The sequence below is a fragment of the Silurus aristotelis genome (assembly GCF_946808225.1).
Source record: "Silurus aristotelis genome assembly, chromosome: 3".
Taxonomy (NCBI): domain Eukaryota; kingdom Metazoa; phylum Chordata; class Actinopteri; order Siluriformes; family Siluridae; genus Silurus; species Silurus aristotelis.
Window position 1 is genome coordinate 13,311,154 of NC_139576.1, and position 19,365 is coordinate 13,330,518.

Here is a 19,365-nt window from a genome sequence, read left to right on the forward strand (position 1 = left end):
TAAAAATCCATCAAACCAAATCAATCTAATTGTGCTTAATGTTGGGTTTTTTTTTTATTGTATGGACTGCAGGGTCATCCATACTAACAGCAGGATAGGAAATTGACAGGTTTTTTTTTATCTCTCTAATCTCTGTTTACTTCACAGTGGTGAGGTTACTGGAGGACAGTGTTGATATAAAAGCACACAGGCCACATGTCCTATGTTTTCCACATGCTGTGAAACACTCCACTCTACACTAATGTTGATTTGTTCAGGATCTTGAGCCCTTTTTGTTGCCGGCTGATTCACAAAAAAAGCATAATAAATTCTGTCCAGGTGTCTAAAGTTCATCATGGCTTCTCACCTGCGCTAATCCCACTCACAAACACAGAGAGGGCTGTGAAAGATTAATTTCCTCTTTAAGCATGCACTTCACGGTGGAGCTGATTCATCAGTTCTACAACCTCTATGTCTGGTTTCTTAAAACATGATTCTTTCATACTTCAGTTTTCTTTTTAACAAATAGACTGAAAGAGCAGATGAACGATTCACACGTTTTGCTTCTTTGATACAGTGTTAAAGTTTGACATGGAGAAGTGCAGCATGGTCCGTTTTTGGTTTTAATCAAGGTCAGGGCGCTGGGCTTTCTTCACAATGGAACATGTTCTTTTGGAACGTGTGGTGGAAAATGTGACTGCGTCAGTGGCCGAGAAAGTCCACTAGACACCTGTTCATGTCACCTCCTTTATTTAGTTTAGTTTTTCAAACAGTAAAAAATTGCACCCTTTTTATTTTAATTGATTACACCTTGCAGACACCTGGGCTTTAGCTCTTCTGAAAACACATTTATTGCAGTTTATTTATTTATTTTTTGCATAGTGTTGATTTCACTGACAATCTGCTCTTTTTAAGCAAATCATCTTATCTTGCTGAGATATGATTATTGTTTCAGTATTCTTGTGATAAATGACTGGAAGGGCAAATTATAGGAGGAAAGGTTATTTATTTGTGGCATATATTAATCTAAATGTATTTTCTAAATGCTTTTATATACAAAGCAAAAACAAAGAAACAAAAAAAACTAGTCCGATTTTAATAACATTGTGTTTGCAGTGTTGAGAATAATTAGAGAAATACATGTCTTAAACGCAAGAGCAGTTCGACTCTATATTGCACAATAAACACATTTCACTTTCGAGTTCCACAAAGTAAATAGCAAGACTGAGGATGACTAACACTGCATCTGCACAGCAACCTTCAACTCAAACACTGATACAGTTATACTCCTTCAAAATAGCTCTATGGAAAGTTCAGCACCTCTCACAAATAATGCCTTTTTTAATTGCTATCACACTTTGAAACTTCTGTGTTTTTCTTGCACATTATCACCTGTACCAAGATGTTTTTCTTTAGAGGCCTTAAGTGTCATGTACCTGTGTAAAAATGGCTTATAAACGCCAAAAAAAGATTTAATACAATTTAAGACAAAGTATGATCTATGGAAGGAGACACAATGCAATCAATTCAAAAAATTGGGATTAAAAAGAAAACAATGAAGAAATACTACAAAAATCCTGACTGTCTCTATTTGGAAAAAAAAAATGTGTTTAGTATTAGTGTGCAATAAAGGGAACATAAAAAAAATATTACATTCAAATATTTAAAGAATAACATTTTTAATTAACTCCATTTGGCCACGGTCCTCTCAGCACAATCTGCATGTAATCATATTTAAAACAAAGCAGCTTATGTAGGTACCTTTACCAAGACCACATTGTGTGAAATAAGAATAGAATATGACTGAAGAAATAAATAGAGTTTTCAGGACATTGAACAATTTTCAGCTTTTCAGTTCGATCGCACAATCGCAAGCATCAGTCGGTAAAATGTGACCAGTGCTGACGGCCTGAGCACGGCGTCTACAGCAAACTTCATGACTGGAAGAGAGGGCATCGAGTCGGTTTCCTTTAGCCGTTTCACATAATGGGAGGGACAGATTTCTCCATGCCAACATACCCATACTGAGCCTGTGTAACTGCAAATCACGTCCAGTTGTGAGCTCAACTAAATGCTGGGCATTCAAAGAAGGCTCAGTCAAATCACCTGCACGGTTTACTTTACAGGCTTGATGAGTGGGAAGTTCAGTATGAGCTGTTCATCTGAAAAAAAAGAAGAAGAAGAAAAAAAAAAAACGAAAAGAGGGGGAAAAAAAAGGGAAGAAAAATCAGTGTTAGCATAAACTTAACCACAAATATAAAGTCAAAACATCTGGTATAAGACAAATCAGGGCAGAGAGACTGCTGAAAAATGGGGTATACTGGTCTGCAGTCATTGGTAAATAACTCATTATTATTATTATAATTATTACTATTTAGAAATAATTCTGAACACAGTGTTCTATCCTGTCCGTACAGATGAGTGACAAATTAAAGTTATTAAGGTTTTGGTCCAACACGAGGCTCTAGGACTGCTTTATTGTGCCTTGTAACCGATTCTACATACCTTTGGAACAGTAAAAGAAAAGATCTACGCTATTGTTCATCCTCTGAGATTATATAAACCTCTTAGAAAAGATGATTGCGTTCCAGGGTGATACTCATCTCACCCTTGTGCTTAATTAAAACTCACAAGCGCTTGTGTCTTCCCCGCTTTTTGAAAATAGCCAAAGGCGGTTACCATAACCAACTGTGTATATATGCACTCTGGGTTTTAATGTAGCCGGCTCAACCACCGACTAAAACATGGATTAAAATCAACACTCGTGTGCATAATGCAAAAATCACACTGTCGTCTAAAAACATATTTAGAAGCATTGTAGTGTGTTGTGTTTTCTGTGGAAATTTATTTTGGTGGGATGTAAATCCACCCCCCCAAAAAAATCTAGACTGGTTCCTAATCTGGATGTATTTCCCGTAAAACGTATGTATTCATCATGAACAGGAAGTTATTTAACCTTAATCTGCAATTCTACAATTCCATATTAATAACCTAGACTTATAATACCTGTATGAGAAAATATTAATCCCGATCTACATTTGCAGTAAACTCCAGCACCTCCATCTGGTGAGTAGCTTTCACACAAAAAAAGAAGAAAAATCATCCCAATTGGCTGATCCTGTTTCTCCTCACAGCAGCTGGTATCCAATCAGGTGTGATTACAATAACTTTAACTGCATTCTCTGTTATTCAATCAGATAATAATAAATTGTTATCACCTAATAAAGCAAACACATAAACTTCTATTATGAAGTCTAACAAAGATGTGCTGAATTTGAGTTTGAGAGCTCCGTTATATATAAAACACTGAAGATAATCTATGCAACTCGATTATGCAGAGATCTTCATGGCCACTCGAGCAACCCAAGGGTTTAGTGGCTTGTGCACTTGAAGCTCTTCTGCCCATACAGCGGGTATGAGGACAACGTTAAGTAATGCTCAGCAGCATGCTTTGAAGCCTGCAGGACAAATTAGAACAAAAGCAGATTATTCTGCTACGTCCATGACCAAATGATTTTTAACACTCGAAAAGGTAGTCAGAGTACGAAAGCCCTTTATGGGCTTGTCATGCATTGTCAAGTTGTTGTCTAGGACATTTAACCCCCCCGTTCTGTTTGCTATTTAGCAACGGATGGACTGTTCATGCGTCATATTGAACAGCTGAGACAAGAAATATTTGAACTGATTGACAATGAAGATTTTTTTTGGTGACCTCAAAGCTACACACATTCACTTCACGTGCATTGAGATGCTTCGAAAATCAAGCCTTTGAGTGAAAATAAGAAATGGTGGAAATGAATCAGGCTAAATCCAACAGTTTATTTTATATTGGTAAAATGCAGCATCAAATGATGAGTAAATCAGATTTAAAAAAGACCTGATATTTCAAGTCAAAATGATTGAAAGAAAAACATGTGGGTCCCCCCCCCCCCAAACTGTTATCGCAAAGCTGAAGGTAGACAATTGTACATATTGTCTTTAAATGCAGTAGCTGTTTCAGCATGACAAGGGGGAATGGGCTGGAATGGAAGATCTCCTGCTATAGAGCTCTGACCTTAACCCTACTGATCGCATTTGGGATGAATTGGAACACTGACTGCACCACAGACCTCCTCACCCTACATCAGTACCTGACTTTACCAACACTCTTGTGGATGAATGAGCACAAATCTCCATAAGCACACTCCAAAATCTAGTGGAACATCTTCCCAGAAGAGTAAAGGGAATTATAGGAGTAAGTTGGGACCAAATGTGGAATTTGATGCTTAAAAAGCACATACCATACCTGGTCAAAAGTATGGTATGTGCTTTTTAAGCATCAAATTCCACATTTGGTCCCTTTGTTTATGAATGGGGAGGGCCGATGTGATCCATGTTTAGCACATAAACTTTATTTGTTTCGTGTGTTTTAGAATAGTTCCACTTGAAACATTATAAGTGGTACATTTTGACTTGAACAGACCACAAGGCTGTATAATCGTCCCATGAAATAACATTCCCTTCGAGAAAACAAAGTCAAGAAGATAAAATAATCAGATTATTCTAGGAACTACTCCAGTAAAATAACCCTGGATTGTAGTTAAATAAATAAGACGAGAAACAAAACACAGACTTGCTGATAAAGTGACATGCATTCATACACCCGTATCTTACAAGAGAACTCACAGACCTTGCTGGAGAAACGGTAAATTTTGCATTCGACTGGATGGCTGTGTTCTCTTACAAAACTACTTACCCACAATTAGTTAAAAAGGCCAAAACCAAGTCTTTAAAACATAATGACAGAAGTGTTAAATGGTCATTTCTATGCCAGAAAGACTAACTGAGGAATATACAGAATAGAAAAGTTGCGGAGATTGCCATCCTCCCCCTGCCCCGTTTACAGGTTTGTGCACAACTTATATTTTAATCAATGGCATGTTTTAAAAAAATCTTTGGAGTAAAACGTGTTATGGTCTGTATCTTAGACCTTAAATCTGTTCCCTCCCTCTTTTTCTTTCACTCACACTAAGACACACACACCACCATTTTGTCTAATAGCACTCAGTAACTGCAGCTATACTCATTCCCAGTTTCAGCCTCACACCAAGTGCAGACACGCAAAGGCACGCATTCTCAGACAGCCAGTTCACCAATTCAGTCTTTTGACTAAAAGCAAATGCAGGCCGTGCCACAGAACCCTGAACAATTTGCGTTACAGAAGAGACAGGAGTAACAAAGCAAATATTTAATCAATGCACTGCCAACTTTTTAAAGTGTATATTATGTAAACGTGATTAGAGCCAAAGGGAGAAAATGACAGTCAATAGGAAACTTTTGCCTTTCTCAGGAGCTACGATAAGGTTTCCCCTGAAACTATACAGTTGACAATGTAATGCTATGATGTATAGTTTAGAAAATAATGGCCTTCCAACTACAGATGAAACAAACTAAACAGTTTAAATCAGGTTGGATTCAGATTGTACTATATAATGATGATATTACTAATAATGTTTATGTTCTGTGGGTCTATTAATTGGAATACACCGGCCAAAATGTTTGTGAACACCTCTCCATCATACTCAAATGTGGGTCTTCCCTAAAGTATTTAACAGGCACACAATTCAATTGAATGTCTGTATGCTGCAGAATTGTAATTTCCCTTCACTGGAACTAAGGCCCAACCTGTTTCAGCATGACAATGCTCCTATGGACAAAGTGAGATCAATGAAGACATCTGGAGTGGATAAACTGCAGTGTACTGCATAGAATGCTGACCTCAAACCCACTCAACACCTTTGGGCTAAACAGGAATGCTGACTGCACACCAGAGCTCCTCAAATGAAAAAACTAACAAATATATGTATCCTGTATGATAGGCAGGGTTTTTTTTTTTTTTTTACACAATGTTTACATTGTACATCATACAGCATATTCTCATCCGTAACTGCCCAGCTGGTAAATATGTTTACATTTACATTTAAATATATTCTTGTATGCTCGAATAAATTCTAATTTTATGAACTAATATATTATAATAACATCAATGGGATGCAGTGAGCATGATGCACAACATTCCGATTTTGCTTTAATCTTGGATATGGATCTGATGTAATTTTGACCTTTCAAAAATAAACATTGCTGTCAGATAAGCCTTAGTTTTTCAATTTCAATGGATTTAACGCACAGTAATTGTTAGCAGAATCATCGAATCTACAGAATCTCAGCAGCATTTAACAAAATGTGCATGTGAATGCAACACTCACGGCTATTTAAACATGGCCATGGTTTGAAAGTTTCACAGGGAGAACATTTTTTTTCACCCTAACTACATCTCACAAACTGCACAATAAGACTTAAAACAAGATAATGAAGAAAAAAAAAAGTCTGCTTTTTCACCATGGCATGCATATATGCCCGATCTGTTGTTAAATAATTAGTTGAATTTTGCATTAAAAAAACCCCCACAACCCTGCTAATATGACTCAAGGGTCCAGTGTACAAAGGCATGGGATGCTTTATTTCACATTCAGCTGTAATCGAGCTGCTGTCATTGTGTCCCCAGCTCTTATTAACTGATGCATCTTTTCTGAATCCTACTTTCTTAGATGCATAAAGCAAAAAACAATATGATTTGCATAATACATTGCGGTGAAATCTGCAATTTACATAATCACTAAAAAAAATATAACTGAGTAAACAAAATGTATGAAAGGAAAGATAAACAGACAGGCAGATAGACAGACAGATAAACAGATAGATTAAATTCGGCTCTCTACTACACATTTTTATTCACCATAAAGGGAAAAAAAAATCACCACAGAAAATTCTTGCACTACCTTCACTTGCAAGAATGCTTTATTACACATTACTCGCTCAAAACATAACAACGGTAACACAATGGGGGGAAAAACTTTCACTGACCTTATAATGATCGAACATGTTGATACTAGTCTGGCCCTACTTATGCTTATTACAGCTTCCAAAAAAAACCTGGAAGTTCCTTTTCCCACAGCTACACTCTTTTAGCACAATACAGCTTAGAAATCATGACTCGCACGACTTAAATAGCCGCAGGTCTCGTTCTAAATGCACAAATCTCCAAACACCAACAAAACGTAAATATTGACGCGTATGAATTGTAGGTATTTGTAGAAAATTGGCCCAAATTTATCCTACGTGTTGATCTAGGCAGTGATAATCTCATATTTACTTTAGAAAAAACATTAGCCAGCATTCAAACGTGAGCTCAAGGAAAACGCCTTTATAAAATTAACTACTACTAAATTTTGTTCTCCACATACACTATATGGACAAAGGTTTTGGGACACCTGACATTTTCACCCATATGTGGTTCTTCCCCAAACTGTTACCATGTGGTACTTTTACTTCAAACCTGTTCACCAGCATCACAGTGCCGCTGTGCATAAAAAGGTGAGCTCCATGAAGATTTGGAGTGGACGATCTTGAGTTGCCTGCTATAAAGCTCTGACATCAATCCTATTGAACACCTTTGGGATGAATTAAAACTCATTGCATCCCATTGCCTAAAAGTATACTGCGACGTAAAAAAAAAGTCTGTGGACACGTAACCAATGCAATGCAACCAGTGCAATGACTTCATTTAAAGTCTTCTACTTGATTCTTTATTTTATTCAGCAACAACAGTATTAGTGAGGTCAGTCATGGATATTGGCCAAGAAAGACTGAGGTGCTCTCTTGAGGTTCAGTTCAGTGATCTGTGCTCTTCCATTGAATTCCACAGAAAAATTATCATGATTTAAGAGGATTGGGCCTCTTAGTTTCATTAAATGTTTTTTTTACTGCTACAGCATTAAAAGCAGTCTAGATGATAATGCCTACATGTCAGAGCAATGGTCCAGGGTCCACAAATGTTTGGCCAGTTAGTGTATTTAGGCATTGAAAAATAATGCCTTGAAGGATAATAAAGAGCAGGACCATGCATACATTCAGAAGACCCATGTTGGGCCATTTGTCACACATACAAATGGCCCAACATGGGTCTTCTGAATGTATGCATGGTCCTGCTCTTTATTATCCTTCAAGGCATTATTTTTGTGTTTGTGTTTTTGTGCTTGTGTTTATGCAGGCTCACCCTGGTGTCATACTCCAGCACAAAGGGCGGGATGTCTATCTGTTCAGGTAGGATGCAAGTAAAGAGCTGCTGCAGGTTATCAATGTGATGGACCTTTCCCTTTATCCCAGGAACACTAAATGTAGTGAAGAACCATGTGGAAACCTGAAACAATGAAGTAACAGTTGCTGGGTACCATTTTCTGGACTCTCTTAAAAGCATTAACCAAAACATTAACCAAATGTCTCTGTTCCTCAAATATGGTCTTTATGCAACTAAAGGCAAATTAGAATGAGGCTTTTCTGTATGAAACCAAAATAATGAAACATGGATTCACGGTCTGTGCACTGTTATAGGTCCTTGTAAAACATATAATGTTGAACTCGGTTGGTGTTGCATCTGTTTTGATCATCATTAAAAAAAAAAAGTTGAAACTAGAAGGAGCGAGTCTTAAGGGGAATTATCTGTTGTTGAATTAATCTACAGTTTACATACTGAGAGAGTGCACTAGGTAAGAACTTGTGTTGTATTTATTCCATAAATCCTCATGAAGTCTCCCACATGATTTGTGCATACGTGATAAACATATGGAAATGCTGCTGCTATGATTTAGAGAAAGAGAAGTCAAAATCACATTGCGCATACAACACTGCACTGTAGACAGAAATACTTTACCAAGCCTGACATTTTAAAACAGGAACAAGCATTTCCGCATCAACAAATTACCTTGGAGCGAAACGAGGGATGAACAAAGTAGAAAGCCCGCAGATTTTTTTTAAACCTGGAAAAGACACGGAGGGGCATTTATTATAGTCAACATTCTAAAGGAAATTACTCACACATTATATCACCTATAAAACTAGTCTTAAATAACATTTTACCAAAAAATTTACAATTAAAACAGTATCCAACAATAACTGCCTTTTCCAAATGTTTAAGATGTTTTTAGACTACAGTGCTGTCCATGACACAGGATTATCGCCAACGCTGTAGTCCAAATGTGGGAACGAGTGATTTAGGGGCACATTTTTCTTCACAAAGGACACCCACTTTCCCATCACCTTTCCCACAAAGGACACAACATCCAATCCAAATCCTCTGTGAACCTAAAAGAGCTGTTACAGAGAGCCATTCGTTTCCTCAGCTTCCTTTTAATGGCACTAGGCTGCATGTGCTCACAGCTGAAGCAAAACCCTACCAGTGTTCTCCAATATAACACTGTTTACATTCATAGCACTCTGGAGCACATCATCATGCAAGATACTGACAAACTTGGCAGTTTGAAACTGATATGAATAAATGACAATCACTCCAACTAAATCCAAACAGAATAAAAAAACGTTTGAAGAGTGTCAAAAACTCATATGGTTGGAGTGTTTTAGTATTTTCTAATCCAGTGGAAAATGAGATCAGGCCACCGGACACAAAGTTCTATGGATGTAAAAGTGAAAAACAAAGCCAGGATAAGAATCTCATATGTGAAAGATCTCCACACACATCTTGTTTCCTGAACACATATGGTGCAACACTAGAGAAAATTAAATTCATGGAACAAATATGAGAGAAAATAAAAAGAAAGCACGAAGTACTGTAAAACTGTCACAAGAAGGAAGAGAGGCCCACCGCCCCCATTAGAAGTTCTACGAAAAGAAAAATAAAACTACCTAAATGTGAGAGGCTTTGTAATATTCCCACTCTATTGCACTGGTGAGTTTTTTTAACCATGTAAACTTCTGTTTTCTATTTTTGAGGCATTAGTGCATTGAGTGCATCCTGAAAAACCTAAAGTATGCTTCATGGTCTCATACTCAGTCATAACTTCCTATTACCGCTAAACCACCAAACAGAAACCCAAAACCAGGAAAGCACCTAGCCTGGACTTTCATTTCTAAAATTATGTCACATTAAATCAAAACAGATTGCTCTGTAGTACACAGAAATTCTACAGTATAGCATTCCCAACATGACACCACCAGTTACACACACCTTTACTCATATGGAGGGAGAACACCATTTGGCGATGACACGTGCACCGATATATATCGTGTCAAAGCCAATAGAGTCAGTCCCAAAACTTAAGCCAAAAATCCCCTTCCAGTTTCCTCAAACGGTGCCAAACAACAGCTATTTCATTTCTCTCTTCTGAGAATAAACGACATCCTCTTGGCTGTATTCAAACAACAATTTGTGGCAGAGTAGTGAGGGTGACAACAGAGCAGGTACGAAAAGGCAACACAAACTGGCTGCACCCCTCTTCAGCATACAGCAGATGAGACGGGAAGGTCAGAATCCTTGCCCTAGATCATGCAGAGTTTTAGAAAAGCCTCTTCATTTCCCAAATGTGTGTAAAGTATATGCTTTGCAGTGTTGCCGTTTTGAACAACAACAAAAAAATGATTAAGCAAGCATATTTTTAATTAAAAATGCTAATCAAATCCCATCAAGGTTATTTCATTTACTGCTCACTCCTTCATGTAGAAATAGTGTTGATTTTCCTAAACAAAATCACTTCACAAAGGCTTATAAGGACTCTGGGTGGAGTCTGAGGAGAATTTTCACATTTTTGCAATAAATAATGGAATGCAACAAATGGTCTTACTTCACATCAACAATGTCATAGAGTCTCTTTAGGAAGTCTGTGTCTAGTTGATTGTGTTCACTGGTGAGTGTGTGGAAATACACCACCACATATTCCTTTACTGTGATGTGGTCCATAACATGGATAAAATATAACAAAGCCTAGAGAGAGAGTGAGAGAGAGCGAGAGAGAGAGAGAGAAACACACACAAAATACATCAAAGCTGAACATGTGGTAATGATAGGTTTGTATTAACATGTGTAACAGATATAAAATGTATAAAACTGACTGTTTTACCTTCTCCATATCAATGAGAGTTACTGGAATGTTTCTGCCTACCACCACCATAACCGTTCTGCCACACAAGTCGACACCTGTGAGCAAAAAAAAAACATCTTAGGCAAATGACCATACAAAAAAAAGAGATCCTCCTTCAGACTGTTTCAATCATTAAAATATTTCCATAACCAGCTTTGGCAACTTCTGGGTCAATTTACTAGCGAATTACTGTTAAATTATATATTTTGGACATAAATACAATTGCAGTGTGTCCCCCTTTAGCCAAAAGTGGTAAGTAGCCAATTACTGAGCTCATGCCAATCAACAGTGTATTAATATTTCTATGCATTATTGTCTTTCTATCATTTCGTCATTTTAAATGTTATTTTGTAATTAGTGATTACATTGTTTTGTCCTCCAGCTAAAACATACACAGTGACAAAGAGGTGTCTGTTTTACCCTTGGTGGGGTAGATCACCACATACAGCGATGACATTACCCAACCTGAGCAACTTAGAGGTGATCGAAAACATCACCCCAGCAACCATTACTTTGGTGTCTATTTTTGATCCCGAAATTGTGAACCGAGAGAAACGGATTACAGAATCCCCGCTGGTGTGCTCAATGAGCTGGAACTAAGGCTTCCTGCCCAGTTAGCAAACACATGCAGTGAGAGGATCCAGCACACACATGTGCGCAGAAACAATACAATAAGGGGGGTGGGGGGGTGGTGTGAGTTAGTGTGTTGGAAAGAGACAGAGACAGTAATAGATAGAAAGAGTTTCATAAATAAGACACGGATGTCCTCGTTAATTTCACATTTCTGAATCAGGACAGGATCATATGTTCACACACACTTAAATGATTAACAAAAAGAACTGAAAGCTGAAACGAACCAGTTTGATATAGGGCCTTTAGCGCTGCTATGTCCGAGAGGTCCTCTGCTCGTGCTCTGCACAGCCAACGGTTATAACTACGAAATGACAATACAGTCTTGAGTAAAGTTAAAATAATGCCGTGAGATAAGAAAAAATATATATATTCTGATTTAACTCTGGGACTTATAAAAAAAAATGCTATTGTTTTAAGATTCAGCTTTAAACTGTCATCAGAAACCCAGACGCCAGAGATCATGACGGTTACTTCATGTATGTAAAGTATATGTGTTGTAATAAAGACCGCTGCAGTACGGAGAAAGTCCTTACTTCCTCTGGTGCTGTTTATGTTGAGCCGCGTCTGAGAGCTGACCCTGAAGAATAAGCCTTCGCTGCTTATCCACGTCTCCTTCCATTCTTGCAAAAGCATGATTACCCACCAGTCCCATGTCTGAGTCTTCAGAATCATCCTCAGAGCCACCTGAAACACACAAAGACACAAAGTTGACATTTTGTCGTCAGCGAATATAGCTGTATAGTATTACATCCCATGTACAAGCCCATGTTTTTCCACAGGCATGATCTGCTAAATCGGATATGGCCAAAAAAAAAATTCCTACGACCCCCTTAATCATAATTCTTAGTGTTGGACGTAGAAACCGAGGACCGCGTAATTCTCTGCTCTAAATTTCATCCAGCTTGCAGGTCTACCGTAATATTTCAATCACAGAGGCACACACGCACCATGAAGATTGTTTCCGCTCTCTTCCGTTCTAGAATTACTATAAGTGCGACTTTTCTTGTGAACCTTAAAAAAAAAAAAAAGAAAACCCAGTCATGGTTGAAAAAGAGTACCACACTTCTTTAATGAAGGAGAAGCTGAAAACTGAGGCGACATCAGGACTAAATTAAGAACAGATGTATTAGAAATGAAGTATTTTTGGCCAGAGTCTCAAGGCCCAATCAAATTTAATGAAGAAACTGAGATTTTGGTTTTCTGATAACAGCACCACACGATCCTTTTCCTCCACTTCATACGCTCAACTACTTGAATTTGCTCCGAACAGTCGAGGCTTTAGAAACAGTTTCACACAGAGAATTTTGGCTGTCTTCTCATATCATAAACCACAGCACCAAGTGCAGGCAGAGAGATAGTGTGTGTTTATTTTTACTGGGAGCGGCTAATGCGTTTGTTTGAGCTGGATCGATAACTCAAAGGAGGGGTGGTCACCTCGACACAGCTGGACTACAGGCCACAGGATCTGGGCTTGAGAGAATAGCTGGCAAGCCTGCATTGACAAACACTTCCATGTAAACTTACTGGCAACAAGCAAGCCAGGCAGTCACCATACAAACCCCGTATTATACACTGCTACAACGCCTTGAATGCAGACTAATTTGGGTTTTGTAGATTTTGAGTGATAGATCATGGTGTGCCAGCTGAAAAGGGCCTCCTGAGAACACCACTCAGCACTCACAGAAGATGGATGACAAGAGAGGAAGAAATGGTTCATTTAACAATTAGACTCACCTAAATCCACACCGCAGCAACCGGGAGCTTGTCTGACTGCATTAGCAGGACAGACTAAAGGCCTTCCATTTTTCTCAGATATAGATTACTAACCTTTCATCACTGCGAGCAAAACATTTTCCCATGAAAAAAAAAACCAAGACAAAAAAAAAAAAATACCCTTCCCTAAAGAAAGACTCTGGCAAATCTGATGACAGAAAGCTGGAAATAACAAACATGATTAATGAATAGTTTTTGGAAGACTATTTGCAGTTCCATGAAAGTCTGCACTTTAGGTCATATTAAATGCTGAATAGTTCTTTCGGCTAGACATGTTTAAAACACAGTCATATTAAAATATTAAAATATTTGCATATAGTTCCAAGGTTTTCCAGTTGTGTGTAAAGCTTATTTACTTTCTTTGAACTGATTGAGCATGTTGTACACATACTGAAACATGGATGCCAAGTTAGCTGGGACTCACCATCCAGGCTGCCAGGCTTCTCAGTAATGCGGATCTGCCTCTCAGGCACCACCGGCTCCCCTTCCGCATTCCCGATGTCGTCAGGCAGTAGAGGCAGGCTGGCTCTCTCCTCCTCCTTTGAGCGTGGGTAATAAAGTGGCAGCAACTTCTTATACACAGCCTGAATAGCAAGCAGCAATCAGAAACACACATCACAGTTAAATATAAATCATGTAAATCGCAAGCCCCTTATTCTGTGATTTATATCTTACAAATGACCAAAACTGTAACTTTGTTGCAAAACTTTAAATTGAGGTTTTTCTAAATAGTTTACAGTCCAAACAGAATTGTCCAACAAAGACAGCTTCAAAATAACAACCAGACCAATCTCACTTTGCACATAATTAACACACATTGCATGATCTAAACTGCTGATAAGAAATGGAACAGACCTCTTCGGTATCTGATACTGCAAACACTACAGCCTCTATGCTTTCTCCGTGGTTCTCCAGAAACCTCCGCACAGTCCCTGACAGAAGATATGCAATACAACACTTTATTAACATTGAGTCCGTTTCTTCTTTGGTGAATGGTTTAGTTTGTGAATGCGACTTACGGAAGGCTATGTGTGTAGCATCTTCGACGGGATATCCTCGCTTTGCAGTACTGATTACACAAAGACCTACAGAGGCCATACCATGCTCCCTGGATTGCAATGTGAACAGAGATACAATCAGACTTCGATTTACATACAGTCTCTACCTGAACCGCAGCAGTGATTGAATTATGAAACTGCTATGTCAGCTAGAACTCCTTCTGTCATCAGTCACTTCCAATAAAGACCAAAAAAACTATGAAGCGCTCATGGGAGAAATAAAAGAACACTAATGACAGCAATTAAAAGTTCATCCTCAGCTCCTGAGTTCAAAAGAACTTCCTAAACTCTATTACCTGTGCGAGAAAGTGACTTTTGGGTGCTAATTTCCCCACTGTGTGACATAATACTTACTTGGCAAGCTGCATGACATTTCTATAGCAGCTGTATAAGGAGCTCTCAGCAGCTGTGCGGTATTTGGGTTTGTATTTGGGGCCAACCGTATGTATTACAAATCGAGCTGCCAAGTTAAAGCCTTCTGTCATTTTTGCCTCCCCTGTTCGACATCCTGCAAAAACACACACACACAATCCTATCAGAATGTAAAACATATATCAGTTCCAAAGTGCACAAAAACTGTTGAAAGAAAAGAGGAAGATAACAGGAATACTTGTGTTGCTGATTGTCTTCTGGATTGAAACTCATTAGTGCCCCCTACCTTTCAGTTTAAAAAGTTCTTCCCTGAGCTCTGGGCCTGCGTGTCTGTAAACGCTCTCTGAGATCGGGTTTTTGTCTGTAAGGGTCTCGTTGCTCGTATTCACAATGGCAGTGCAGTTCAAAAGTGCCACGTCTCCTTTGCTGTAATGATAAAACACCACGGAGGAGCAGATTGAATAACGAACATTAAAGTCACTCCTTTGAGCTGAAATGGAAGGTGTTATAATTAACAGAAAATATTACTCATCCAGTTTTCAAAAATATTTTCCACTTTTTGTCAGATGACGACTAATAAGACTAAGAGGCAGATTCTTAGTATATAAAACTATACTAATGTCTCAAAATGTTACATTTCTTTGGAGGCTAATCAAACAGGAACAGGAAAGATGTGATCACAAACATTAATCTCCTGTGCTGCATATGTTAAACTGTTACATAAAGAATTATTCATAACTTTACAGTAGCTGTTTAAAAAAGCAGTAGCGAAAGCAACAGAAGAAAAAACCGGAGTTGTGCAAAATATCTGCAATCCTACTAAGCTGCATGAGACAGAGCTCATGCAATCATGTGTTCATGTGCACTAAAAACAAGAGGGAAGCAGAGGATTGTGGGGTACTTCAATGTAAGAAGCTGTTGAATGGTTGAAGCACTAGAATCATTCTTTTAAAATACATTTCTTATGGAGCAAATCACATTGCTGAAAGATATTTACAGTGATTGACTGAACAATATCCTGGAATTAGATGTAACGGTACACATATTCGTACCAAAATCTTTTGGTACAGAGATTTCGGTAATCCTTTTTACGTGCGCAACATAGTTAAAATCTAAGTTCTGAGAGGAACGTATTAAGTGGCGGACCGCAGGTTTGTTTAGTTACCCAAATGGGGTCCAACAACAGTTTACTATTTAATTAAATATTTCCATTTATTAAATTCTATTTAATTAATTTGTGCCAATTAAACCGATGACTCAATTTTATTGCATGTATTGCATTAATTTGATTTATTCTATTTAATTTTTATAAAATATTATAAAATATTATTTTATATAATATTTAACCAAGCAGGCATTTCATTGAAATAAAAATATGTAAATTGTTTAAATCTTAATCACAAATGTTAATATAATAAACTGCATTAAAAAAAATACAAGAAATTTTGTGTTTTGCATTTTAGCCCCCTAACCGTACTGAAACTGATCCGAACCATGACTTATAAACCGAGGTATGTACCGAACCATAGATTTTGTGTACTGTTTCACCCCCTACCTGGAATAGTAAAAAATATATTTTCAACAGAAAAAACGTTTTTCAGTGCTGAAGAAAGCATTGTGGGGAATACAATAATGATGCATTATTGCTATGTGACTTACAATACAATAATTTTCCTGTTGATATCCTCTCTGAATGGGAATGGAGAATCTGGAGCGTTTACATGATTTGCATCAGCCAGTTTGTCAACCTCATCCCTATGATAAGACTTTGCTTCCTCATTGCCATCAACCACTTCTTCAGGCTGGTCCCAGGTGGGAAGAGTCTCCACATAAACAAACTGAGAGCGAGTGCCCAATGGATCCATGCTGCTGATCCACAGGGCAGTGTTGAACTGAAGACAAACACATTTAAACACTTTCTATTAGGAAGCCCGTGAGCATGTTAATACTTTCACAACACATAAAGCCAACAGAACAGTGATATTAAAAAATCAATAAGACATCGGGGAATAATAATTGGACAAACATTAAGGACATTACCATATTATGATGTTACTGTTGCCATATTACCATATTATGATGTTACTTGCTAGCAAGTAACAGATGTCCCTTCAATATACAGGTGACTTCAAGACAAGTCTAAGATATGCATCACCAGGTTTTATTTTTCTGACTGCCAAAAAAAAAACTTTTAAGCAATTAAAAAAATAAAAAGAAGAAACTGTAAATAATTAAACTGCATTTAATTAGAAGTTAGGCATTTTAATTATGTGCAAATGCCTCGATCAGCATCCATTTCTTCAATAATAGGACAGATAATCACTAGTCAGAATGGACTTGCAATAAATCTATATATAAAGAAAAACGCTGATGAGAGATATGTGAAGCACTCAGTCCCTGGCTTGAAGTTTGGAGATGGAATTGTACCAGAACCATCATCATAATTGAATTCCACTCTGAAGAAGTCATTAGAGATTCTGAGAAGGAAAGACTTCAGAGCAACGTTCATCTTGTGAGTCAAGTCCAAAATAAATACCCAACCATCAGACAGCAAAGATTCTGGCTGACTGACTAGATTAAAGGGAAGCAGAAAGTTGTGGGAGCACAGTATATATTATCATTAATTTTTGCCAAATTGTTTCTTAGATAAGAAAGAAGTCAGTCTACCAGGTGAACTGCAATTGTGCTGGAAACAAGCCACTCAAACGACCCATTAGCCTGACCCTCTCTGTTAATCCTGCATCTACAACCATTAAATATGTCCTTCCAAATGACTTCCACATTCAAGGTGCCTAAATTCAGCTTCACCACTTCATCACAAACCCCAGCATATGCATTATATTTGAGTTGCTTGAGTATTGTCCTAATCAGGAGCCCTAGAAAACGTTTGCAATTTGCACAAAGACAAAAAAAAAACCCTGCATTTTGACAGACAATCGAAGCTTGCGTTTCTGCAACACCGTGTCAGTCTTCCTGTAACTTGCATTTCTAAACATTATTGTACAATGTGAGGAAGATGTGGAAATGTTCATATAAGTCAGTGAACATAATTCAGTACCAAACTACCTCAATACAGTCAGCAGAGGGATACTTTAAGCTGATAAATCAAAAAAGCTGTTCGTCTTAACATTGGAATTGGAATCATTAAGAATATTAAGGCTTCTTGCTCATGATTTAAGACATGCTAAGCCACATCATACTAACACTAATATTTTTTTCCATCTAAGAGAAATTCACATAACAAAACCTCATTATGCCACTGAGACCAAATCACACCTGAATACGCTGCTGCAAGAGATTTAAAGGCACAATTCAAGTCTATGTGCTTTAATACATAATACATTTTGTAATGCATTCTTAAATATAATCTTGCAGGTTGATTGCAATTGTCCTTCAGGGAAAATTAAACCTAATACAAAGTTTAGCTGACATGTAGAACACTACTGGGGTGAGCAGCCCCACGAGACCAGAGTCCAACCTAAACTACAAAGCCAGCTACAAAATCTGGTGATTAACCAGGAAGTTACATAAACATGCAGACACCCTGATGTAATGTCAATGTTAGCTGAACTTTATTTGAGGTTTCAGATGAGGCTTTTCATCGCCTTACTTATATATCCAGGTCATGTGCAGCACAACTATAATAAGGAACCTCCAAAGATCCAGAAAACAAGGAACTGGGAACAATCTCAGATTTTGAACTATTAGAGTGATGAATATTGCGTTATAGTGCAGTGTTTAATACCAAACCAGGACGTGTGTTTTACAGCATTCTGCTCAAGGCTGATTCAGAAAACATCTCCAACCCAAACAGTAGTAATGACTTATGTAAATTTACTTCTGACTCAAGACTGATGGCAAAAGCTCGTGCCAGCAAAACAGCAGTGTACAGAAAACCTAAACAATAAAAAAAAACCAATGCTATCAGACTCTATAAATAAACAAACAAACCTGCATTTACATTCGTATTCACTACTTACCTCTATAATCCTAATGGAGCAGCAGTCTGGTCCAAGTACAGCCAACTACACTAAGTCAAGGGAAGTCTGCCTCCAAATACACAACAAACACACAGATTACTCTGTTCTAACAGTGAATGCACGTCTTATAATAGCCCAATAGCCTTGGCATTGCGGAAAATGTTCAAAATGTTATTCACATTTCCTGATATTTCCCATTCCCACTTAAACGCTCTGCGTTATGTAGCGCGTGGAGTCAGCTGATCCCCAGTAAAAAATACACGTACACTTCCGGATCTGTCCCTCTAAGGGACCCTCGCAAAAATCTTAATATCCCATAGATGCGAAAAAAACTGCTTACCAAATAGTACCGTTTTGTATCGTTTCCCCCCAGAACATATCTGCATTGTTATCTTTTTAATTGAACCAAATCGCGTAAAATATTTAAAAACATATATGTTCAATCATTATACATACAACACAACTTATTTTAAGCACATATTGTTAGAGGAGCCCAGAAAATAAGCAGACCAAAGTAATCGAAGGATGTAGAGCTTATTTAAAAAGGCAACATTACAATGCAATAGAAGTGAGATCATTGTATTTATACGACTACACGAT

At 37.7% G+C, this 19,365-nt stretch overlaps 1 protein-coding gene and 1 long non-coding RNA gene across 2 annotated transcripts; both read right to left on the reverse strand.

Annotated features, from left to right (window-relative positions):
- Positions 1 to 968: 968 nt before the first annotated feature.
- On the reverse strand, positions 969 to 19,269 carry gdap2 (ganglioside induced differentiation associated protein 2). The gene is made up of 14 exons (XM_083538175.1): positions 18,766 to 19,269; positions 16,445 to 16,677; positions 15,072 to 15,211; positions 14,768 to 14,921; positions 14,375 to 14,463; positions 14,211 to 14,287; positions 13,780 to 13,939; positions 12,116 to 12,266; positions 11,807 to 11,883; positions 10,929 to 11,005; positions 10,653 to 10,792; positions 8,780 to 8,834; positions 8,075 to 8,218; positions 969 to 2,141 (listed from the first exon to the last, which is right to left on the reverse strand). Exons 2-14 carry the CDS (start codon positions 16,648 to 16,650, stop codon positions 2,124 to 2,126), a joined length of 1,488 nt encoding a protein of 495 aa, XP_083394301.1. The 5' UTR covers positions 16,651 to 16,677; positions 18,766 to 19,269; the 3' UTR covers positions 969 to 2,123.
- Positions 3,908 to 4,204, reverse strand: LOC310724330. Its single transcript, XR_014533042.1, has 2 exons — positions 4,115 to 4,204; positions 3,908 to 4,075 (listed from the first exon to the last, which is right to left on the reverse strand). It is a non-coding gene; the product is annotated as an uncharacterized lncRNA (long non-coding RNA).
- Positions 19,270 to 19,365: the final 96 nt, after the last annotated feature.